Raw genomic sequence first — 26,445 nt, 5'->3', positions numbered from 1 at the left:
ACTCCTTTGGCCAACAACTCAATTGGATCTAACCCAGTCCCAGACTGGAAGCTTTGGTAACAAGAAATGGCCAATTGAAGCTGTCTTCCTCATTATTTTGAGACTTCATTAAGGTCAATTCTTACCTTTTAAGAAGACTTTACTGCACTAGAATTCCCTGCTGCCTCTCAAAAGACCTTTTAGCTGTCTCTATCTGTATTCCCTCACTCAACTCCATCTCCCCTCCCATACCCCATATGATTCTTCCATTTCTACCCACCCTTTGCCCCATATCTATTGTATTTCTTCTCCAAGGAAAATCTATTGCTTTGTCCCACATCCCATTCCTTTCTTCCATGACCTCCTCTTTATATTAACAGACTGTGTTAATGGCTAATATTCACACATAAGTGAATACATAGAATAAGTTCTGGTTGTCATACTAAAGATGATTTTTCATAGTTCTAATCATTTGCTTTTAAATTTCCTGATGTCCTTTTTTTTCAGAACTGAGTAATGCTCCAATGTGTAAATTTACCCCATGTCTCTTATCCACTCTTCGTTGAGAGATATTTGATTGTTTCCAATTTCTGGCTATTATGAACAGAGCAGCAATGAAGATGTTTGAGCAAGTGCCCTTGTAGTAGAATGAAACATCCTCTGCATATGTGCCTAATAGTGGAATAGCTAGATACTGAGGTAGTTTGATTCCCATCCTTTTGAGGAACCACCATGAACAACATGACTGCTCTTATTTCCACTCCCACCAGCAATGTAGGAGTGCTCCCCTTGCTTCCCTTGTAGGATTTTTTTTTCAGTTAAAATTAAGTAAATTATTAGAAAAATAAACAGAATTATTAGAAAAATAATTATTAGAAATTATCAAAATTATTAGAAAATTTTTATCAAAATTATTAGAAAATAATTATCAAAATTATTAGAAAAATAAACAGAATTATTTACAAATATTGATTATATTCTTCATACACACATATATTATACTTTTTTACAAATGTTTATTCACTTCTTGTTATATGCTTATAGGCATATTCTTGAAACTTTTACTATCATTGTTGTCTTAAGAACAATAAAAGACATTGAAAATGGACAGAGATTTTTACCAGAGACATTTTTCCTTTTGTTGGAATCAAATAGTACTATCTCACTGAAGAATCTGCCTAAACAAGTTATAGCTTTGAGAAACATTAGTGGTACCTAATGTATATGTTAAAAGATACATTGAATATTAAAAGAAAGCCTTTGATGGATACATTTTAATTTACATGTTGATATTGGGGTGCATTACAAAATAAGATTAACCTTTATTTAAAGTACATAATTTCTTGACTTGAATACAAACTTTTTTATTTATGTGTTCTCTTTTTAATCTCCTTTTAGGCTGTACTTTGGAGGTATAAATTTTCTCAGCTTAAAGGATCATCAGATGATGGCAAAAGCAAAATCAAATTTTTGTTTCAGAATCAAGATACGAAACAGATTGAAGCAAAGGTAAGTACAAGAAACCCACAATATAAACATCTCAAATTATATCAATGTCACTAAGGTATAGTGGGGAAAAATTTTGGACCAAGGAATGTAAAAGTTTTTGGCTTACTTTGACATATCCCTGTGGTCCTCACATAATTTTATTTTAAGGGTTATAGCAACAGATTTTCATTGTAAGGCATTACTCCAGAAAATTATATTCTACTGATTCTGGTCTTAGCCTTAATCTTGTATGAACTACAATTGTGTGTGACTTAATTAACATGCTAAGAGCTGAAGGGACAATATTGCAGTTTCTTCACTGTTAAAAGACTTTTTAAAACTAGCCGTTTCATAGTAATTCATCAGTTCTTAAATGTGAGTACAAATTCCCAAAGAAAATGGTTTTAAGGAAGTCTTGAGTAATTGCCATGTAATTATGACTTAAAGAAAATGAATTATTCAATGATTTTTACATTGCATTATGTACTATTACAGTATTCAGGAATATGTTAACTATGTTGTTAACTCAATAGAAATTTAATCCCATTTATACGTATTTCTACATGCAAAAATTTAAAAATCCATTACCCGATCTTGAATTCACAATAGCACTGTTTGAGTTTAACTAAATCATAAAAATATTGTTCATCTGTAGAAGAAAGAATAAATAAATAACAAAATGAAAATTTAATCCTGTGATATAGATCCCCAGTGTATTTTTTGTCTATGAAGTAAAATCACCACAATTTATTTCTGTAATCATTTATCTAAATCAGGTTTTGTTTTTTTTTTTTTTTTGGTTCTTTTTTTTCGGAGCTGGGGACCGAACCCAGGGCCTTGCGCTTCCTAGGCAAGTGCTCTACAATCAGGTTTATTCTTAGGCTGACTTTTAAAATTTTCCTAATATTGTGTGGTATTCTATGCAGTCTTTTACATCCTTTTAACCTGCCTTGCTTTTAACCTGTGACCATAGTTTGTGTTGTATATCTGCCCTTTCCTTTTTCCTACATTTTGTCTTTTATGTATACACCCCTCTGGATAGCTCTCACCTTCTTTTATATTTGTCTCAGTAGAAGGAGCTATGGTCTTCTCTCCCATATACTTATTCCTTCTCTTTCACATCTCCAAAGCATGGACATAGCCATATTCATGCCTTTCATTTGGTTCTTATAATGTTAGAAAAACGTTGCATTCACTGCCGTTTCTCGTGGCTTACAGTTTTCAGACCATCACTCCAATGTGCCCTCCTCCCTGCATAATCTTTCTCTGATTTTTTGCTGTCTTTTCTCCCTAGATCTCAGTGACACATCATTGTGCTGAGAGTTATCCTGCTCTTTATAATGATTTTTAGTGTTTCTATAAAATGCATGGTAATGCAAATTTTATTTATGATAGCTTTGGATGTATTATGTTTTAAAAGCATAGCATGTGGTCTAATGTGAGTGATAGTAATTGATTTTTTTGTTTGTTTCTTTTTTACATTTTTAATTGGATATTTTCTTTATGTACATTTCAAATATAATTCCCCTTACCAGTTTCCCCTCCAGAACCCCCCCTATCTCATCCTGCCTTTTTGAGGGTGCTCCTGTACCCACCAAACCACTCCCTTCTGCCTCCCCACCCTGGCACTCCCTTGCACTAGGGCATTGAGCCTTCACAGGACCTAGGGCCTCTCCTCCCATTGATGCCCTACATGGCCATCCTCTGCTATGTATGCTGCTGGAGCCATGGGTCTGTCCATGTGTACTCTTTGGTTGGTGGTTTAGTCTTTGGGAGCCCTGGGGTGTCTGTTGGTTGATATTGTTACAAACTCCCTCAGCTACCTCAGTGCTTTCTTTAACTACTCCATTTTGGACCCCATTCTTAGTCCAATGGTTTACTATGAGCATCTGCTTCTGTATTTGTCAAGCTCTTGCAGAGCCTCTCAGGAGACAGCTATGTCAGGTCCCTGTCAGCATGCATCTTTTGGCATCTTTAGTAGTGTCTGGGTTTGGTGTCTGTATATGGGCTGGATCCCTAGGTGAGGCAGTCTCTGAATGGACTTTCCTTCAGCTTCTCCTCCACACTTTGTCTCCATATAGCCTCCTGTGGATATTTTGTTTCCACTTCTAAGAAGTATTGAAGCATCCACACTTTGGATTTTTTTCTTCTTGAGCTTCATGTGGTCTGTTTATTGTATCTTGGGTATTCTGAGCTTTTGGGCTAATATCTATTTCTCAGTGAGTGCATACCATGTGTTTTCTTTTGTGATTGGGTTACCTCACTCAGGATGATATGTTCTAGTTTTATCCATTTGTCTATGAATTTCATGAAGTCACTGTTTTTAATAGCTGAGTAGTACTCCATTGTGTAAATGTATCTATCCCTCTGTTGAAGGACATCTGGGTTCTTTCCAGCTTCTGGCTATTATAAATAAGGCTGCTATGAACACAGTGGAGCATATGTCCTTATTACATGTTGCAGCATCTTTTGTGTATATGCCCAACAGCATTACAGCTGGGTCCTCTGGTAATACTATGTCCAATTTTCTGAGAAACCACCAGATTGATTCTAGAGTGGTTGTACCAGCTTGCAATCTGGCCAACAATGGAGGAGTGTTCCTCTTTCTCCACATCCTCACCAGCATCTGTTGTCATCTGAGTTTTTAGTTGTTATTTTCTACCACCTTTTAATGGTCTAACAAAACACTTACTAAATTAATATAAATTGTTAAGTTAATCCAATAATTGCTACTCATGTTTATTCAACTGACTTTATTTATTCCTTGTGCAGCTATGAAGAAGAAACAAATTAGACTCATTTTCTTGTGCATTGGTTACTTGTCAGCTCTAACATATTACTTCTCAGTATCTCTTTGTTCTCAAACATAATTGTAAATGTAATTCCTTATGTGAAAGTTTTACAGAAAGGTACTTGGCTAAGAATGATTCCGAAACACAAAGAAGCCATTATGGAACCAGAGAAAGAAAAGGGGTAATTAATGTGAGGCTTTGGCTTTGCCGAGTAGATGGAGTTCGTTAGTCAAAGGCTTAAATGAAAATAGCATTTCTGTAGAGAAAACTTAAGTTATCAAGCAGGATGAAGAACACGTACACTGGCAGAGGGCAGGCTGCTAATCAGTGAGGCCGCAGCATTCAGAGTCTGGACTGGCAGCACACAGCGTCAGCCATATTCTTCACAGCCCCTCTAACAGCAAGACCAGTGCTGTGGAGACAACCGCATGTCCAAAGGTCTATAATTACAAATCAGGAGGCCACCTGTTTAAGATAAAACAGACAAACAAAACGTGGCTTGGATTCACAGCCACTGTACCATTTTATATTTCCATTTGCAACGTTGGGAAGATGTTTCTCCGAGGCTCTGCCAGCCACGTAAGCCAACACTGCATTTTGATTCTAGTTTGTTTTTCTCATTATAATCTTAACTTGACTTTCTCCAGTTGCTTTGAGCATAAGCAACATCTGTTGCTTCTATTTTAAAATTCTATTGTTTTTCATAAAAGGTTTTATTGATTTTGCCCATTTCTGTAATACACTGTTTCACTCACTGTTATTCACTGTCCTTCCATGTCAGGAATGCAGTCTCTATTTCTGCTTACTTGCATTTATTTTACATTCTTCCATTATATGTAAACGATGTGTACAAACTTATCCCCGCAATTAAATTTATTCCCCATTACGTTTTAAAAGTTATTGCAAATAGAAGCGTTTTTCTCAATTTTTTTTCACAGCATTTTGTTGATATATAGAAAACTCTTGGATTTTCTTTTTTTATTGGATATTTTATTTATTTATATTGCAGATGTTCTCACCTTTCCTGCTTTTTCTACTGATTTTCTACTGAATTTTGATCCTTGCTCTACATGATATCAGTAGAGACTTCTTTTTTTTTTTTAAAGATTTATTTATTTATTTCATGTATGTGGGTACACTGTCGCTGACTTCAGAAGAGGGCATCAGATCCCATTACAGATGGTTGTGAGCCACCATGTGGTTGCTGGGATTTGAACTCAGGACCTCTGGAAGAGCAGTCAGTGCTCTTAACCACTGAGCCATCTCTCCAGCCCCAGTAGAGACTTCTTAATAAAGCAGCATCATTTTCTCATCGACTTTCTATATTTGTAATAGAATTGACTTGAGTTATCTTTTTCTTGTTCATTTGTAATTGTTTTGTTCATTATACTATTATTCTTTTTTAACTGAGCAACTCTTTATAATTGCTATCTAAGCATTCAGAAATGTATATTATAGATATTTTGTCTAATTCTTTTGGGATAAGAAAATATAGTCTGTGTGTGTATTTTATGAAGCATAAAGTGTAATTTCATACTTAAAACGAAGTACTATTTCTTTGTTGCTGAGGAAATGGATTCATTCAACTTGACAAGGGATAACCTGAATAGAAAGTCCATTTTTCTCTTGAAATGAATGCCAGACAACCACCTTTCAAACCATAAAATTCATAGCAAAATATTGCTGATAAACCCAGTTAAATAAATGTCCAACAGAATACCAAACAATTCAATAGCATAAGAATCATCACTTAATTAAGTCAGATATAGGGATTTTCCACTAAGCAGAGCCCTTAAGTTAGCTAAAGCACATTAGATAATAAGAAACAACACCCCATGGCCATATGTCATTAAGGATCGAAAAAGTGGCAAGTCAAAATACTTTGATAATAAGTTCTCTCAATCAATTAGTTACTGAAGGAGTATACTTCAACACAATGTAAAGCAGGCCAGCAGCTAGCACCCTGGTTAATAGGGACAGCTGAAAACACAAGACCACAACTAAGGTGGCCATGTTCATATTCAGTGACTGCTTCCTGCCAAAAGAGTTATTCAAAACAAAGACATAAAATCATTCAGATAGTACAGGAAGGCGAATTTATAGTGAAAAGAAATCCTAAACACCTCACTAAAGCTTTCTAGAGCACAGTATTACATGCAATAAAGACATTAAGTCAGTTGACAAAAATTGCTAGTTTGCTATATATTAATCGAACTCTGTGAGAAAAATTGGGAAAATGCTTCCACTTCTGATAGTTTGACAATGATAGTGGTGAATGTAAAACACTTGTGAAAGGAACAATAAAGTAGAATGGCAGCACACCCTCAATAAAAACACAAATTGATTGACCAGTACAATGAAGTTCTTGCACAAGAAAGAATTCATGCATTTACAGTCAGTTGAATTTTGACAAAGATGCCAACACTAAATGATAGAAAAAAGAAACTATCCAGTAAATATCGGGAAAATAGTAAGTACTTGTCAGAGACTAAAATTTTTATATTAAGTCAAAATTGAATAAATTCCTAAATTTAAGATAAGAAACTACAAAATTATAGAAGAGTATAGTATATGTTTTAGCCAATTAATTTCACATGTCACCTCAAATAGTAAGCCAAATATAAGCAAAAAACACAAAATGGCATCAAATTAAAATGTTCTGCACAGCAAAGGAAATCAAAAGTGAAAAGGCAGGCATGATTGCCAGTTGTGCATCTGGGAAAGGACTCATATCAAGGCATATAAGGAATTTAGAAAAGCAAACAGCAAAATCCACAAATTAATGATTTACCCACGCAGACCAAGACAAAGAAACATGGTTTTAACAAAAAGAGGGGGATAAAAATGCCAACAGTTTTGTAAAAAGAATACTCAAATTGTCTCATGTCTGAAATTTGTTAAAGCTCAATGGGATAACAATTTACAAGAGACTATTGAGATAAATGTCTGAAGCTAAATGTCACAGAAGATATAAATTGTGAGAATATATTAAATATGAATATGAATAATTTATATTCATTATGTTTCTGATATATCTACATGTTTGTTACAACATAATAGATAAGTTAGATGTGAAATAAACCTTAATGTCACCCCCAATCAATTCATATATTAAAAAAGGTGGTTGGGGATTTAGCTCAGTGGTAGAGCGCTTGCCTAGCAAGCACAAGGCCCTGGGTTCAGTCCCCAGCTCCGAAAAAAAAATGTGTGTGCACACTTTTGTGCACATCTTGATAGAGCAGCATTCAAACACACACAGAGAGAAGTGCTGTTTACAACAGAAAGGCAACGACTGTATATAATACATGGATTTCATACATGGGATATGAAATAATGTAATGGTAGAAACAAATAGAATATTGTAACAACACAAGTAACACTAGGGAGCAGGACTGTGAGAGGATCCTCAATGGTACTATGCTTCAGTTAGCAAGAGATACAAGTGATGTGTTTTGGAGGCAGGCAAGCAAGTCTATGGGCTTTTTCTTCTTTTTCTTTACTTTTATTATTATTATTATTATTATTGTTGTTGTTGTTGTTGTTGTTGTTGTTGTTGTCTATGCTGAACTTAGCAAGGAAAAGCAAATGCTTTATCAGAGATTTCTGCAATAACAGAACTATTTGCTTTCTGGTGTGCATCTCTTGGTGTGTATTGTTCTCAAAAATTTATTTTTGAAACATGTAAAACACATAAAAGACTTAGTAAATGTGTCACAGTGCTGTCCCTCTGTTCTTCAAAGTCAAAAGTGTCTCACCGTGATTCTTCTTTTTACAGTGCCCTTCTGTTTGTTGTGTATATCCTATGGGATTGTCTCCAACTTTTACTTGTAGAACAGAATTGGCAAAGAATGCTGCACCACTATCCTTGAACTAGAAATCTATCATATTTTGAAGTACCATTAACACTAATTCTAAAACACTTGCCAATTCTATTCCCTATTTCTACCCCTCATCACTATACTGCAATGGCCACAGAAAACTTTAAAAGGAGAATATACATTTCATTAGAGAAGACTCTTTTTATATCTTACATGAAATCTCTGCATTTTAAAACCCCATTACCAAGACGGCAAGAATCGTTTCTTCTGGCAAGGAGAAAAATGAATGCAGATATTGATGGAAGCTCATTGGTTTGTAGCCTGCAAACAGTATCACAGATGCCAGATACACACATGCCATCAGTTTGAGGAAAAATTCACAACCATTGGAACAATATATAGGTACAGATGCTTTAGATATACATACAGATAGATGTAGATATACATAAAGATGTATCACATATAAGGTACAGAAATAGAAGATTATGTCTTCAGGGGATTATAAGTTTGAGTTATGTATAATGAACAAATATATTGACTTTGCTTCTGAAGTCTGGGAAGTCCAAAAGCATGGCACAAACATCTTTATGATATAGCTTTTTGCTATATTAAGATATTATAGATGCCCAACAAAACATGCAGAAACAAAGGCTGGGGAAGGAAGAAAGAGAGGGTGGAAAGAAGAGAAAGAAACAAAAATATACAGAAACAGCAAGAATCAGAGATCAACTTAGAAAATGTGCTCTTAATAAAGGAATCACCAGGAGCTCAGGGACTCTTATGGAAGAATAGGAGGGAAAATTGAGGGCAGTTTGTGGAAAGTTTAAAGAAGGATTGAGGGATCTGCTGGTGAGAGGAACTCCACAGGAAGACCAACAGACTCAACTAACCTGGACACTTGGGGTCTCTCAGAGACTGAACCACCTCAATAAAATTCTGGCAAACCGAATCCAAGAGCACATCAAAACAATCATCCACCATGATCAAGTAGGCATCATCCCAGGCATGCAGGGATGGTTTAATATACGGAAAACCATCAACATAATCCATTATATAAACAAACTGAAAGAACAAAACCACATGATCATTTCATTAGATGCTGAGAAAGCATTTGCCAAAATTCAACACCCCTTCATGATAAAAGTCCTGGAAAGAATAGGAATTCAAGGCCCATACCTAAACATAGTAAAAGCCATATACAACAAACCAGTAGCTAACATTAAACTAAATGGAGAGAAACTTGAATCAATCCCACTAAAATCAGGGACTAGACAAGGCTGCCCACTCTCTCCCTACTTATTCAATATAGTTCTTGAAGTTCTAGCCAGAGCAATCAGACAACAAAAGGAGATCAAGGGGATACAGATTGGAAAAGAAGAAGTCAAAATATCACTATTTGCAGATGATAGGATAGTATATTTAAGTGATCCCAAAAGTTCTACCAGAGAACTACTAAAGCTGATAAACAACTTCAGCAAAGTGGCTGGGTATAAAATTAACTCATATAAATCAGTAGCCTTCCTCTACACAAAAAAGAAACAGGCCAAGAAAGAAATAAGGGAAACGACACCCTTCATAATAGTCCCAAAAAATATAAAATACCTCGGTGTGAGTTTAACCAAGCAAATAAAGGATCTCTATGATAAGAACTTCAAGTCTCTGAAGAAGATCTCAGAAGATGGAAAGATCTCCCATGCTCATGGATTGGCAGGATTAATATAGTAAAAATGGCTATTTTATCAAAAGGGATCTACAGATTCAATGCAATCCCCGTGAAAATACCAAGCCAATTCTTCAGAGAGTTAGACAGAACAATTTGCAAATTCATCTGGAATAACAAAAAACCCAGGATAGCCAAAACTATCCTTAACAATAAAAGGACTTCTGGGGGAATCACTATCCCTGAACTCAAGCAGTATACAGAGCAATAGTGATAAAAACTGCATGGTATTGGTACAGAGACAGACTGATACACCAGTGGAATAGAAATGAAGACCCAAAAATGAACCCACACTCCTATGGTCACTTGATTTTTGACAAAGGAGCCAAAACCATGCAATGGAAAAAAGAAAGCATTTTCAGCAAATGGTGTTGGTTCAACTGGAGGTCAGTATGTAGAAGAATGCATATCGATCGATGCTTATCACCCTGTACAAAGCTTAAGTCCAAGTGGATCAAGGACCTCTGCATCAAACCAGATACACTCAAATTAATAGAAGAAAAAGTGGGGAAGCATCTTGAACACATGGGCACTGGAGAAAATTTCCTGAACAAAACACCAATGGCTTATGATCTAAAATCAAGAATCGACAAATGGGATCTCATAAAACTGCAAAGCTTCTGTAAGGCAAAGGACACTTTTGTTAGGACAAAATGGCAACCAACAGATTGGGAAAAGATCTTTACCAATCCTACAACAGATAGAGGGCTTATACCCAAAATATACAAAGAACTCAAGCAGTTAGACCACAGGGAGACAAATAACCCTATTAAAAAATGGGGTTCAGAGCTAAAACAAAAATTCACAGATGAGGAATGTCGAATGGCTGAGAAACACCTAAAGAAATGTTCAACATCTTTAGTCATAAGGGAAATGCAAATCAAAACAACCCTGAGATTTCACCTCACACCAGTAAGAATGGCTAAGATCAAAAACTCAGGTGACAGCAAATTCTGGCAAGGATGTGGAGAAATAGAAACACTCCTCCACTGTTGGTGGGATTGCAGACTGGTACAACCATTCTGGAAATCAGTCTGGAGGTTCCTCAGAAAATTGGACATTGAACTACCTGAGGACCCAGCTATACCTCTCTTAGGCATATACCCAAAAGATGCCCCAACATATAACAAAGATACATGCTCCACTTTGATCATAGCAGCCTTATTTATAATAGCCAGAAGCTGGAAAGAACCCAGATGCCCTTCAACAGAGGAATGGATACAGAAAATGAGGTACATCTACACAATGGAATATTACTCAGCTATCAAAAACAATGCCTTTATGAAATTCATAGGCAAATGGTCGGAACTGGAAAATATCATCCTGAGTGAGGTAACCCAATCACAGAAAAACATACATGGTATGCACTCATTGATAAGTGACTATTAGCCCAAATGCTTGAATTAACCTAGATGCACAGAACACATGAAACTCAAGACAGATGATCAAAATGTGAATGTTTCACTCCTTCTTTAAAAGGGGAATAAGAATACCCTTGGCACGGAATAGGGAGACAAAAGGAACACCCATTAGAACAGAGGCAGAAGGAATACCCATTCAGAGCCTGCCCTACATGTGGCCTATACATATACAGCCACCAAACTAGATAAGATGGATGAAGCAAAGAAGTGCAGGCGGATAGGAACCGGATGTAGATCTCTCCTGAGAGACACACCCAGATATCAGCAAATACATAGGTGAATGCCAGCAGCAAACCACTGAACTGAGAACGGGACCCCCGTTGAAGGAATCAGAGATAGGACTGGAAGAGCTTGAAGGGGCGCGAGACCCCATATGAACAACAGTGCCAAGCATCCAGAGCTTCCAGGGACTAAGCCACTACCTAAAGACTGTACATGGCTCTCCTGGGCTCCAACCTCATAGGTAGCAATGAATAGCCTAGTAAGAGCACCAGGGGAAGGGGAAGCCCTTGGTCTTGCTAAGACTGAACCCCCAGTTAATGTGATTGTTGGGGGGAGGGTGGTAATCGGGGGAGGTGGGGGAGAGGAAGCCCATATAAAAGGGGAAGGGGAAAGGTTAGGGGGATGTTGGCCAGGAAACCGGGAATAGGAATAACAATCAAAATGTAAATAAGAAATACTTAAGTTAATAAAGATAAAAAAAAAGAAGAAGAGGAGCAGAACAGTGATATAGAAGATGGAGTTGAATGCAGAGGTCAGAATAAATTTTATTTGGACTTCACAGTTAGTGAACCTGATTTTTCCTTACCTCTTAATCTGGAGTTAACAAATTAATAATTTATTTGTATATTCCCAAGTCATGTGAATTCTAATTGATGTTGATCATAAATATGATGTTTGGTTGAAGTCATTGATCAAATGACTTATATATCACTGATTTAGAAGCAGTGGTTATTAAATTGAATAGTGGTTAATGGTTGTTTGTGAGAAATCTCAAAAATATTTAAGGGAATTGATCTAGATCTATAAAGGACCTAGGTGAGTTTTGTTTCTTTATTTTGAGATGGGTGTGACTAACTCCACTGTAGAAAAGCTCATTAGATTTTTTTTCTTTCTAAAAGCAAAAACTCATGCATGCTTACCTTATTATTTAGAATTTAATACACTCCCCCCCCCTTTTTTTGGTGTCTCATTAAGCTTTTCCGGATCTTTCTTATTAATTGAAGTAGTGGTTCACATAGAAGCCATAGAGTTTTTTGAAATGTTCCTCAAATCTTGATTTCTTTTGAGAACTCTGAGTGCATCCATGCATGTGATACTTGTGATACCATGGTGACACAGGTAGTGATACATACCAGGCCAATAGCAAGTTCTTCATGTCATTCATACCCTTGTATTCTACATAGACTTACCTGTCTTTGTTAGTTCTGATAAATATGGTTATTTTAGTATTCTGTTGTTCTGTATATTTCATTTTCAGATAATATGAGCATAAACTTGATTTCAAGATGCCCAAAAAGGAAATAGAAATGTAACGAATTGTATTAAATAACATTCAGGAAAGTGACTTTTGAATAGTAAAATATGAAACAGATTTAGATGTCCTCTATTTGGCAGAACAGTACATGCAAGGAAACAATTAAAAATTTACTTGAACATTGAAAACATTTCTCTAGACTTCTCCTGAACCCCAGTTACCTGATCTCACAGCTCTATCCTGACATAAGAGGTGTTTCAAATATATTAAGTAATTCAACAGAAATTGAAACCTCTATCAAGCTGCATTTTCTTATTATAAATTGTGGGCAAAAGCACGTACCTTAATGATCTGCCTTATATAAAACTGTTTTGTGCTACAAACAAGCCCTGCATATGTAATGTAGGTGCCAGGTTCTCAGATTCAGTAAATGTGTGTCAAACATCCTCACTGAAGAATTCAGGATGTGCTGAATACTCTATGGGAAGCATGTTTGGCACTTCCCGGCTGATAAATAAGTCTGCAAGTGTCTCTAATACAAAGTCTCTCTCTGAAAAGTAAACAAAGGGTGAGCTCTTTGTCTATCCTATTAATTTCAATGACTGTCCCTTTCTATAACTTAAAGGTTGCTAAAGCCCAGAGATACGTGATTACTTACTGTCAAGACTTACATTTGTGTTTGGTGATTTATCCTACTATAAAACAAACAAATACAACTAAATAAATAAAATTATATCTTATTATATTTACACTTACTTTTATGTATATTTATATATTACATACATTTATATTATTTATATATATTATGCTATAATGTATTCTATAGGTATATATTTTATATTGTTATATATTATACAGGTATATTTATTTTATATTATAAATTTTATATTTTATTTTATAAAATATATATTTCGTATCATAAATATTTTATATCATTTATTTATATTGATATTGTATTATATAGATGTACTGTATTATACAAATGGATTATCTTTATATTTATTAATATTTATATTTAAATAAAATATAAAAATAAATTAAAATGCAAAAAATTAATGTCAACCTTATTTTGTAAGAAATGTTCTATTTTTTCCATATCTTTCTTATCTTGAGAGAATTCATATTTTGCAGCCTTTCTCTATCATCAAGGACATAGCACTTCCCTTAGGGTATTTAATTTCTGATAAGATTGTCATTTGAGTTCTGGTCTCCTCTAGCTAAGGTTCTGTTTGTTGTCTTCCCTGTTCAGAAGGGTGATTCTAATGAGACTTGGACAAGAATTCTTTTCTTTCTTGTGTTTCACAGAACAACTCAATTGTAGATTGTAAAAAGTTAGCCTTCTATCAATTTTGGCAAATTTTCAGTTATTTCATTTTTTTTTTTTTTTTTTTTTTTTTTTTGGAGCTGGGGACCCGAACCCAGGGCCTTCGCCTCCTAGGCAAGCGCTCTACCACTGAGCTAAATCCCAACCCCCAGTTATTTCATTTTTATTTTTTGTACACGCCTTGGTTTTTTTTTTTTTTTTTTGGATATTTTTTCTTTACATTTCAAATGCTACCCCCTTTCCTGTTTCCTGTCCATAAACTGCCTATCCCATCTCCCTACCCCTTCTCTGTGAGAATATTACCTCGCTCACCCCACGCACACCTTCCCACCTCCCCTCCCTGACATGTCCCTATATTGGGAGATGAAGACTGGGCAAGACCAAGGGCTTTTCCTCCTGTTTTTGACCAACAAGATCATCCTCTGCTACATATGCCGCTGGAGCCATGGTTCTGTCTATGTGTACTCTTTGTTGGATGGTGGTTTAGCCCCAGGGAACTCTGGTTGGTTGGTTGGTATTGTTGTTCTTATGGGGATGCAAGCCCTGTAAGCTCTTTTGATTTTTTTTTTTTACTCCCGCAATGGGGACCCTGTTTTCAGTTCAAGTGTCCACATCTGTATTTGTCATGCTCTGGCAGAGTCCCTCAGGAGATAGCTATATCAGGCTCATATCAGCATGTACTTCTTGGTATCAGCATATTGTCTGGGCTTGGTGGATGTATGCATGTATATGGGCTGGATCCCCAGGTGAGGCAGTCTCTGGATGGTCTTTCTTTCAGGCTTTGCTCCAAATGTTGTCTCCATATCTCCTCTTATGAGTATTTTTGTTCCCCCTTCTAAGAAGGACTGAAGCATCCACACTTTGGTCCTCCTTCTTGAGCTTCATGTGGTCTGTGGGCTATATCATGGGATATCCAAGTTTGGGGTTAATATCCACTTATCAGTGAGTGGATACCATGTGTGTTTGTTGTGATTGAGTTACTTAACACAGTAAGATATTTTTTAGTTCCATCCATTTGTCTATGAATTTCATGACGCCATTGTTTTTAATACCAAAGTAGTACTCCATTGTGTAGATGTATCACATTTTCTGTAGCCATTCCTCTGTTGAGAATCATCTGGGTTCTAACCAGCTTCTGGCTATTATAAATAAGGCTGCCATGAACATAGTGGAGCATGTGTCTTTATGTATGTTGGAGTATTTTGGGGTATATGCCCAGGAATGGTATATCTGGGTCCTCAGGTAGTGCTATGTCCAGTTTTCTGAGGGACCTCCAATCTGATTGCAGAGAAATTTTCCCTAGTACCCTTGTGTTCAAGGATCTTCCCGACTTTTTCTTTTATAAAGTTTGAGTGTATCTGGTTTTATGTAGAGGTCCTTGATCCACTTCAATTTAAGCTTTGTACAGGTCGATAAGAATGGATCAATTTGCATACTTCTACACACTGACTTCCAGTTGACCTAGCACCATTTGTTGAAAATGCTATCTTTTTTCCATTGGATGGTTATAGCTCTTTTGTCAAAGTTCAAGTGAATATAGGTTTATGGGTTAATTTTTGGGTCTTCAATTCTATTCTCTTGATCTACCTGCCTGTCTCTGTACTAATACCATGCAGTTTTATCCTGATTGCACTGTAATACAGCTTGAGGTCAGGGATGGTGATTCCCCCGTTCTTTTATTGTTGAGGACAGTTTTAGCTATCCTCAGTTTTTTGTTATTCCAAATGAATTTGCAAATTGCTCTTTTTAACTCTCTGAAGAATTGAGTTGGAATTTTGATGGACATCGAATTGAATCTGTAGATTGATTTTTGCAAAATGGCCATTTTTACTGTATTAATCCTGCCAATCCATGAGCATGCAAGGCCTTTCCATCTTCTGAGATCTTTCTCAATTTCTTTCTTCAGAGACTTGAAGTTGTCAAACAGAACTTTCATTTGCTTGGTTTGCGTCACACTGAGGTATTTTTTGTTATTTGAAGGTTGTCATTTCCCTAATTTCTTTCTCAGCCTGTTTATCCTTTGAGTAGAGGAAGGCAACTGAATTTTTGAATTAATTTTATACCCAGCCACTTTGCTGAAATTGTATATCAGGCTTAGTAGTTCTCTGGTGGAACTTTTGGGGTCACTTAAGTATACTGTCATATCATCAATGAATAGTGATATTTTGACTTTTTCATTTCCAACTTGTATCCCTTTTACCTCCTTTTGTTTTCTGATTGCTCTGGTTAGGACTTTGAATACTACATTGAATAGGTAGGATAAGAGTGGGAAGACTTGTCTAGTTCCTGATTTTAGTAGGACTGCTTCAATTTTCTCTCCATTTAATATGATGCTGGCTATTGGTTTTCTGTAAATTGCTTTTACTTTGTTTAAGTGTGGGCCTTGAATTACTGATCTTTTCAAGACTTTTCACAGGAAGGGATGTTGAGTTTTGTCAAATGCTTTCTCAGCATCTATTGAGAGCATCATGTGGTTTTTATCTTTGAGTTTGTTTACATAGTGGATTATATTGACGGACTTATATGTATTGAACCATCCCTACATCCCTGGGATGAAGCCTACTTGATCATGGTGGATGATGGTTTTGATATGTTCTTGGATTCAGTTTGTGAGAATTTTATTGAGCATTTTTGCATCAATATTCATATGGGAAACTGGTCTGAAATTCTCTTTCTTTCTTGGGTCTTTGTGTGATTTAGGTATAAGCATAATTGTGGCTTCATAGAAGGAATTGGGTAGTGCTCCTTCTGTTTCTATTTTGTGGAATAGTTTGGATAGTATTGGTATGAGGTCTTCTATGAAGGTCTGATAGAATTCTGCACTGAACGCATCTGGACCTGGGCTCTATTTGGTTGGGAGACTTTTAATAGCTCTTATTTCTTTTGGAGTTATGGGACTGTTTAGATACTTTATCTGATCATTATTTTATTTTGGTACCTCGTATCTGTATAGAAATTGTCCATTTCCTCCCGATTTTCCAGTTTTGCTGAATATAGGCTTTTGTAGTAGGATCTGATGTTTTTTGAAATTTCTCAGATTCTGTTGTTATGTCTCCCTTTTCATTTCTGATTTTGTTAATTTGAATACACACATTGTGTCCTCTGGTTAGTCTGGCTAAGGGTTTATCTATCTTGTTGATTTTCTTAAAGAACCAGCTTCTGTTTTTGTTCCTTCTTTGTATAGTCCTTTTGTTTCTAGTTGGTTGATTTCCGCCCTGAATTTGATTATTTCCTGCCTTCTACTCCTTTTGGGTATATTTGCAACTTTTGTTCTAGAGCTTTTACGTAGGCTGTCAAGCTGCTAATGTATGCTCTCTTCAGTTTCTTTTTTATGGCACTCAGAGATATGAGTTTTCCTCTTAGCATTGCTCTGATTGTGTCTAATAAGTTTGGGTATGTTGTGCCTTCATTTTCATTAAATTTTAAAAAGTCTTTATTTTCTTTCTTTATTTCTTCCTTGACCAAGTTACCATTAAGTAGAGCATTGTTCAACTTCCATGTGTATGTTGGGTTTCAGCTGTTTTTATTATTATTGAAGACCAGCCATAGTCTGTGGTGATCTCATATGATGCATGGGATTATTTCTATCTTCTTGTATCTGTTGAGGCTGTCTATTGACCAATTATATGGTCAGTTTTGGAGAAGGTACCATGAGGTGCTGAGAAGAAGGTATATTCTCTTGTTTTAGGAGGAAACGTTCTATAAATATCTGTTAAATTCATTTGGTTCATAACTTCTGTTAGTTTCTCTGTGTCTCTGTTTAGTTTGTTTCCATGATCTCTCCATTGATGAGAGTTGGGTGTTGAAATCTCCCATTATTACTGTGTGAGGTGCAGTGTGTCCTTTGAGATTTAGTAAGGTTTCTTTTATAAATGTAGGTGCCCTTGCATTTGGATCATAGATATTTAGGTTTTAGAGTTCATCTTGAATATGTAGTGTCCTTCCTTATCTTTTTTTGACAAATTTTTGTTGAAAGTTGATTTTATTCAATATTAGAATGGCTCTTCCATCTTGTTTCTTGGTACCATTTGCTTGGAAAATTGCCTTCCAGTCTTTTCTCTAAAGTAGTGTCTGCCTTTCTCACTGAGGTGTGTTTCCTGTATGCAGCAAAATTCTGAGTCCACTTTATGTATCCAGTCTGTCTGTCTATCTCTTTATATTGGGGAATTGAGTCCATTGATGTTGAGAGAGTGTAGCGACCAATGTTTGTTGTTTCCTGTTACTTTTCTTGTTAGAGGTGAAATTATGTTTTTTTGTCTCTCTTCTTTTGGGTTTGTTGCCAGAAGATTATTCTCTTGCTGTTTTTAGGGTGTAGTTTCCTTCCTTGTGTTGGAGTTTTCTATCTACTATCCTTTGTAGGGCTGGATTTGTAGAAAAATATTGTGTAAATTTGGTATTGTCATGACATATATTGGTTTCTCCATCTATGTTAATTGAGAGTTTTGCTGAATATAGTAGCCTGGGCTGGCATTTGTGTTCTCTTAGGGTCTGTATGACATCTGCCTAGGATCTTCTGGCTCTCATAGTTTCTGGTGAGAAGTCTGATGTAATTCTGATAAGTCTGTTTTTATATGTTACTTGATCTTTTTTCCCTTACTGCTTTTAATATCCCTTCTTTTTTGTGCATTTGGTGTTTTGACTATTATGGAATGGAAGGAATTTCTTTTCTGGTCCAATCTATTTGGAGTTCTGTAGGCTTCTTGTATGTTTATGGGCATCTCTTTCTTATGTTAAGGAAGTTTTCTTCTATAATTTTGTTGAAGATATTTACTAGCCCTTTAAGCTGGTAGTTTTCACTCTCTACTATGCCTATTATTGTTAGGTTTGATCTTTTCATTGTTTCCTGGATTTCCTAGGAACTTTTGGGTTAGGAACTTTTTGTGTTTCACTTTTTCTTTGATGGTTGTGTCGATGTTTTCTATGGAATCTTCTGCCCCTGAGATTCTCTCTTCTATCTCTTGTATTCTGTTGTTGATGCTTGCATCACTGACTCTTGATCTCTTTTCTAGGTTTTCTATCTCCAGGGTTGTCTCCCTTTGTGATTTCTTTAATGTTTCTATTTCCATTTTTAAATCCTGGATGGTTTTGTTGAATTCCTTCAACTGTTTGGTTTTGTTTTCCTATAATTCTTTAAGGGATTTTTGTGTTTCCTCTTTAAGGGCTTCTACTTGTTTACCTGTGTTGTCCTATATTTTTTAAGGCAGTAATTTATGTACTTTTTAAAGTTCACTATCATCATCATGAGATTTCATTTTAAATCCAAATCTTGCTTTCCGGTGTGTTTGAATATCCAGTATTTGCTTTGGTGGGAGAAATGGGCTTTGATGACGCCAAATAGTCTTGATTTCTATTGCTTCGCTTCCTGAACTTGGCTCTCACCATCAGGTTGTCTCTGGTCTTGACTTGTCTACCTGTCTATGACAGGGGTTTGACCTTCCTGTAAACCTGTGTGTCAGCACTCCTGTAGACCTGTTTTCTTTCAGTGGGATCTGGATACAGAGAGCTGTGTGACTGGGTCAGTTTCGGGTATAGGCAGAAATCGTAAGGGTCCTGTCCAAAACTGCTCCTGGGTTTGTGTCCTAGATCCTCCAGGCAGGTCGCTTGGAGCAGAAGGATTGGTCTTAACTCTGCTCTCAGGTGTGTCCTGGCTCCTGGGGGTTGGCTTTCAGCTCAGTGTGCAGAAGGAAACCGGAAGTGTCTTGTCCCTGTCTGCTCCTAGGTTCCTGTGTCCAGAGGGCACAGAGGGCACTTGACACATTCCTTTTGGGTCACGAGTGTTAGCAGAAGTAATTGTGTCCTCTGAGTTCTCAGGATTGCTATACTTCTGAGAGTCCGTCTCTGTCCCCCACCAATGATATTCATTTAATGACCAAATACTTAAATTTTTAAATTAGATTTTATTTTGTAAGATTCACAGAGGGAGTAGGGGAAACAGATAATTTCTTTTGCAAGACAAAAGCATACACAACTCATATATGTGTGGGAATGAAAGTCTCAGAAATGTGAAAAATGCTTAGAGAGAGAAGAATATCTTCTGACAATTCATACAGCTGTGATCAAGGACATAATGGAAATGACTGTGGCTTCAAGATCTCCACATGGATATAAAAGACTAGGGAGGTTGTGTTGAATTATTGCCAAAGGTGAATTCATCGGTCTTCTGCAATCTCTTCTTAATATCTGTTATTCCTATAATCCAGAAAAAAACCTCAGTGTGAAAGATATAAAAACTAATTAAAGTCTTAATCAATATCATATTATTATGAAATACTGCACAAGAGGATAGAATAATTAGAAACACCAATCTTATATAAAATGCCTAAATATTTAGAAGTTTGAAGAGCTTGAAAAACAAATATTATCTTCAACTTAATAGAAACATTTTTGAGAAATACTGCTTTAATATTTGTTTTCAAAGACATTAAAAATTATTCTTCTCCTAAATGAAAATATGGAACATATACACAGACAGAGAAACCCAAAGAGAGAGACACAGACACACAGAAATATTAATGGGGTGGAAGGGATGGCGGGAAACAACATAGTAGTGATTTGACAGAGGAAAGAAAGGGAAAAATAAATTATATGATTGTATTTTAGTTAATTATTCATTAAAATAAAATAAGTCTTAGATAATTGTGACAGAATTAAAAAAATTTTCCTTGGTGGAAAAATTTTTAGCTACTACAGTAATGAAGTAAAAATTTTACCACTTTCAGAAATGTCAAAAATTAAACTGTAAACTATAAAAAGGAGAAAGACAACTCTTGAGGTACTAGATGAATTCTATTGTGTTCCTATTGTAAAACCCAAGAGAAAGCACTAATGTTCATCAATTTTCTTAAGCAGCACTTTGTTGTATTATCATCCCTTCTAATCATGTGGATTGTATAAATTGTAAACATCAGGAACAGTATGTAAAGCATTTGTAGTTATTCATCACTCACCACAAACAGAAAATGTGTCATTAATTTCAGTGGTTTACTACATGTGAGTTATCCTCTTTGCAATAATAAGTAATCTGCACATCATTTTATTAAGCAAGTATATCTATTAATCAGCCTTCAATCTTCTTGGCATTATAATGCATCTATCATAGTATTGTATTTTCATACATTCCATATCCTTGATTCCAGATGTTTGTTACACGTAAATATGACAATTTGTTGACAATTTCATGAAAAAAATATTTCCCTGATCTATTTCTCTTTTCCTTTCAGGAGTTGGAATTTTCAAATTTGTTTGCTGTTCTTCACTGTATTCATTCATTTTTTGCTGCCAAAGTAGCTTGTTTGGACCCTCTGTTTTTAGGTAATCAGGCTGCTACTTCCACTGCTGCTGCCAGCTCTGCTTCTACAAGCAAGGCAAAACACATGGCTTGACATGCTGAGCTCTTCCTGACAGCCTGCAGGGTCACTCGCTCCCTACTTCCACCCTAGAGAGACCATGCTGTCACCAAGTCAATCATGGAGTCAGATTGCAATTCCAGCAGCAGAAAGGTCAGGAGGCATCTGCAAATGACCCTGGGAGGGCAGAGAAAATTATTCATTCTCCACTGATCTCTATCACGATACAGCTGTCACCGTGTTTGGTGACAAAGGGATGATTGGTGTAAAGTATGTAAATAATATAAAAATTGTAAGCTACCTATAAATAAAATACCAATTAAATGACTATTTCTCTATTTTAGATGATTTTCTATGACAAATGCATATTGGGCCAGATCATGAATCAATGCCCTATCATTGTATTATGAGTGTAAAGAAGTTAAAAAAAAATAAAAGCAAGGCAAGTAGCATGCACATTAAACAGACAAACAAACAAACAACAAAATGAAAACAAATGACCTCAAAGACAGAAGCACCTTAACTTATCCGTGTGAGTTACTTCCTATATTTCCATCCCATGGTTCCATATGAGCACTCCAGCTGTGTTTATCTTATTGTAAAATATTCTGGAGAATTAATAAAGACAATTACATTGGCTTGTGAAAACACCCTAGGAAATGAAACATTTCTTCTTTGGTGAATGCTACTAATATGTTTTATATTAGAAAATGGTATTAATCATGAATGTCAAAAACATTCTACATTTAAACACATTTCTTCTTTTTTTGCTTAATGAGGTTTATGAACAAATTAACATTAATAAATTTAAATGTCCCAAAACTCTTGCAGAAAATAATCAATAAATTCTGTGTAAGAAACAAGTCTTTGTTATAGTTTTCTCTTTAGTCATTAACTAAAAAGTTCCTGAAAGGTACTCTCAGAGGTTATGAAAACTGGTGATATTTTCATTTGAGTTTACTTATGTGTAAATCAAGTGAGATTTGAAAACAAGCATCAAACAAGCATCGTGTTATAAAGTTCCATGGAAAGGGACTGAATAGTGTCCGAGGAGGTAGGCCGCTGCAGGTAGCTTGTTTCAGCACTAGGAAGGGGTGTGCACTCATAGCCAAGAACTGGAGATTGATCATCATACAAAGCAAGAAGCAGTCTCTGTCCTTTACTAAGGCTCTGTTGGTGTCTGCTTTAAACAACTAGCTGCTTGATCAAAAGTAAACAAATAAAGCCCACTTTTATTGGTACACATTTCAATTGTACATTGTTTGATTCCCCTTAAAATGACCAGATTTCTAATAAGTAGGTCAGTATCCCTTCCTTAAATAGGAAACAATCCCACATTAGACTCAAGAGGAAAGCAAAATCTTTTCTTTAAAGGAACACTTACGCCTAAGTGTAAAGTCATCAAATAGTGAACTATTTTCATAATAATTAGAAATACTAATTTATTTTACACTGGATTAAGTGAAATCTTAAAATGAGATATGGAAATGTTAAGTTAGATCTAAAGATGCCTTGCCAACAGAACATGGGAATTTGATAATAGAGGTTTATATATTCTATTTGAACAAGGAATTTCAGTGTATACCCACAATAATCACTTGGGGAGTACTGCTTACTAGAGCCACCAAACACAAAGGCTATGGTAATTCTGAATTTCACTAAGTTCTGAGTTCCACCTGTCTAACATAGAGGAGAAAGAGTAGAGAGAGACACCCTTGCTATCTCTTTTGGAAGTTCTGCTGCTGCACATGGCAGGTGCTGCACCCAGGGTGGGTGACCACTGGAATTTAAAACATACAGTCTCCTGTAATCATTCAAAACAACTTCATAGAGCTGAAGAGATGGCTTAGTGGTTAAGAATCTTTACTGCTCTTTCAGGGGACCTGGATTTGATTGCAGCACCCACACAGTGACTCACAGTCATCTGGAACTGCAATTTCAGGGGTTTTAATGCCCTCCTCAAAACTCAGTAGCACCAGATACACATGTGCATATACAAACATGCAGGAGAAACATCGCCTAAAAAATCTAAAAGTAGATTTTACGAAGCTCTATTTAAACATACAAACCCAAGTTAAGTCTTTTTTGCTGTTGTTGTTATATTAACTATTCTATCAGTGCCCCTGTTGTAAAAACCAGCTGAACTGTGAGATTAGATCTGAGTATAGAACTTGTACCCTATGTGTGTTTGTAGACACATGAATATATGTATAGAGACAAGTATAAAATGTTGAGCTTAATTATACTGAAAGAAAATGTTTCACATGCATATATAGCTATATATGTACTGAGCTATAAAGTGCTGGTTGAATTAAAACCTACTAGAACAACCTTATTTTTGTTACTTTTTATAATATTGGTTAAAATATCACCCAAGCTGAAATTTCTATTTAACATGATTAGTATAATAGGTACCAATTAGGAAAATAGTTTTCTGGTTTTCATTCATTTACCAGTTAGTATTTAATGCTTTCTTTATAGTGTAATTAAGCACTGTGAGATGCTATGACTTTGGCTACTTAAATGAGAAAATCGTAGAAATTCATGAAAATACAGATTTCAACTTTGCAGTAAGTTAGGTTAAGATATAGATTTTTTTTCTAACAATCCCAAGTTTGAGTATTAAGCAAACATGAGAATGCTTAATGATGTGTTAACCCCTTCAGTGCGTTTTTGGATGTGTATGCACATAAGTGTGTGTGTGTGTGTGTGTGTGTGTGTGTGTGTGTGTGTGTGTGTGTGTGTGCCTGTGTAGATCATTAAAGGGCTTATTATAGTGTACACACTGCAAGCTTAAAGGAAAATGTAGTTAAGTGCTTTAGAGAGAGGAGTTTAAAACAGCTAAGATGAGAATGTCTTTTCTGTGGTAAACATAAAAAAATTATCTGAAATAAAGTGCATCAAAGCAGGAGGACTTGAATTTGTTATAGTTTAACTCCAAAATTACCTTAATAGATGATTTAAATATAACAAATACCCAATGCTTCCTATCTAATTCTATTTTATAGAGCAGAATGTGCTAGTAATTTCTTACTCATATTTCAGGCATTAGCTGACTTCTTGTTTTAAAACTTTTGCTTATAAACCTGTCATTCAGCAAGAAGAAAAGAAATTGAAGTCCAGTCAATATTGGCAAGCAGAGAAGGCACTTCCACATAGGCAGTGTGGTTGTTCGCTCGTATATTAGCTAATGAATCCACATATCCCTCATTGACAGTGACTAAGATTGTTCATAGTATAGTCCGGGTTGAACGCTGGGCTTAAGTGAAGCTTGACTTCTGAGGAAACCTCAATCTGAACAATCACTTCATTTTATTGTTTCAAACCAGCAGTGTGGAGAAGCTTTATCAGTGCAGGCACATGCTTGTGCTTAACTTTGTAAGGTAAGTGTCTGTGCTCTAACCCAACATTTTGGTTATGTTGGTATTGATGGTCTCATACACTAAAGGTCTATCTCAATCCATACCTTTAAAAATCACTGTTTGTGTTTTGTTCTGACTCCTTAATACTTTAAATCATGTCACTTTACATTATAGCTTACCTTTAAAGTAAACTAAAATATTATAAATATATATTTTATACATATTACAATGCAATGAAAAAATAAAATGTAAAATGTAAATATATTTATTTCCTATTTAAATGTTTTGGTGGATGTTTGTAAAATGTTAATTCAGATCTGTGAAAATTTGCCACTCTGTCTTTGAGTTCATTAATGTACAATTACTAAAAAAATACATTTTTTAATGAATCATACTAGAAAATAAAAATGAAAGTTTTTCTATGTTCAATTTTGCATTTCTTTGTCTCTAAGATTAATACACATTTACACTATAGTCCTAATAGAATGAACCTCAAGGTAAAAGGGAAAATCTGACCTCTACCCAGAGTACAAACCATTTAGAACATAATCTGCTCTGGCTGATTAATATTCATAAATATTTGATGTCTGACCTCTGAAAGTCTGTGAAGACCTAAGAAAGGTGCCATTCACTAAGTTAGTTAAACAATGTAGGAGTTGCAACTTTTGAAAGCATTACCACTTTGATAACTATATAATGGTTCATTAGGGATGGGATCTAGATTTGGGAAGCCAGGGCAAGGACAATATTATCTTGTCACTAATAATTAATGAGCAATTATTGTGCCATCCCCAAACCACAATCGTTTTTCATGTGATTTCAGTGTCACAAGAGCACGATCACAGGAATCACTTTAAAACAGCGCTGATATTCATATTGTCCTTGCTATTAAATGAACTTTTATAACTTGTCCAACTTGCCTTGCAGTTTAAAAACAGAAAGAAAATTAAACCTCTTCTGAAATAAAATACTATCCTTCACATATAATTCCAATAACTGAAGTAAATACTCAGAGAGGGGGTGATAGGGTAACTATAAACAACACTAAAATAAACAGACATGAATGAAATATTTTACGTTGATATACAAGACCATGCACTAAAGTGTCTTTACAAAAAAAATTCATGTGTGTTAGACCACTACAATGCTGGTCGAATGTCATTGATTCTATCCCTAGCACAGCAAATAATAATTATAATTAATGTAATAATAAAATAATTCAGTATTTTAAAATGCAATAGATGTAGTTATTCTAAGAAAATATATGAACAAAATTAACACGATGTACATTTTCTCTTTTTAAAAATTGTTTATTTTATGTATATGAGTGCTTTATTTGCATGGACAACTGCTTGGGAGAAGAGGGCATCAGATCACATTATAGATGATTGCAAGCCACCATGTTATTGCTAGGGATTGAACTCAGGACATCTGAAAGATCAGCTAGTGCTCTTAGCACCTCTACAGCCCCAATATTTTCTTTTAAAAATATTTTTTTAATTTTTAAGCATTTCATACACCATATTTTTATCATATTCAGCTCCTTTTTTTAAACTCCTCCATGACATATCCCTGATTTCCTACAAAGTTAGCATTTTGTTTTTAGACTGTTTAGTTTCTTTTTTGTTTCTGGGTATCATGGGGCAGAAAGCAATCTCCTGGAGCATGGTTAACCTACAAGGATACATCACAATCCTCCACCTGTAGTTATCAATTGC

At 35.5% G+C, this 26,445-nt stretch overlaps 1 protein-coding gene across 2 annotated transcripts in view; it reads left to right on the top strand.

Moving 5' to 3' along the window:
- The window catches only part of LOC116903800 (gamma-1-syntrophin), a 281,407-nt gene extending 259,179 nt beyond the window's left edge, over window positions 1-22,228 (top strand). For both annotated transcript variants that reach the window (XM_032906505.1, XM_032906495.1), the window contains 2 exons: window positions 1,378-1,488; window positions 21,240-22,228. In XM_032906505.1, coding sequence (XP_032762396.1) covers window positions 1,378-1,488; window positions 21,240-21,401 — 273 coding nt within the window. In that variant the 3' untranslated portion in view covers window positions 21,402-22,228. The remainder of the gene's footprint in view (window positions 1-1,377; window positions 1,489-21,239) is intronic.
- Window positions 22,229-26,445: the final 4,217 nt, after the last annotated feature.

This window comes from Rattus rattus, chromosome 1 (assembly GCF_011064425.1).
Source record: "Rattus rattus isolate New Zealand chromosome 1, Rrattus_CSIRO_v1, whole genome shotgun sequence".
Classification (NCBI taxonomy): Eukaryota; Metazoa; Chordata; class Mammalia; order Rodentia; family Muridae; genus Rattus; species Rattus rattus.
Note: the sequence above shows the minus strand (reverse complement) of the source record. Positions and strands in the feature narration are given on the sequence as shown.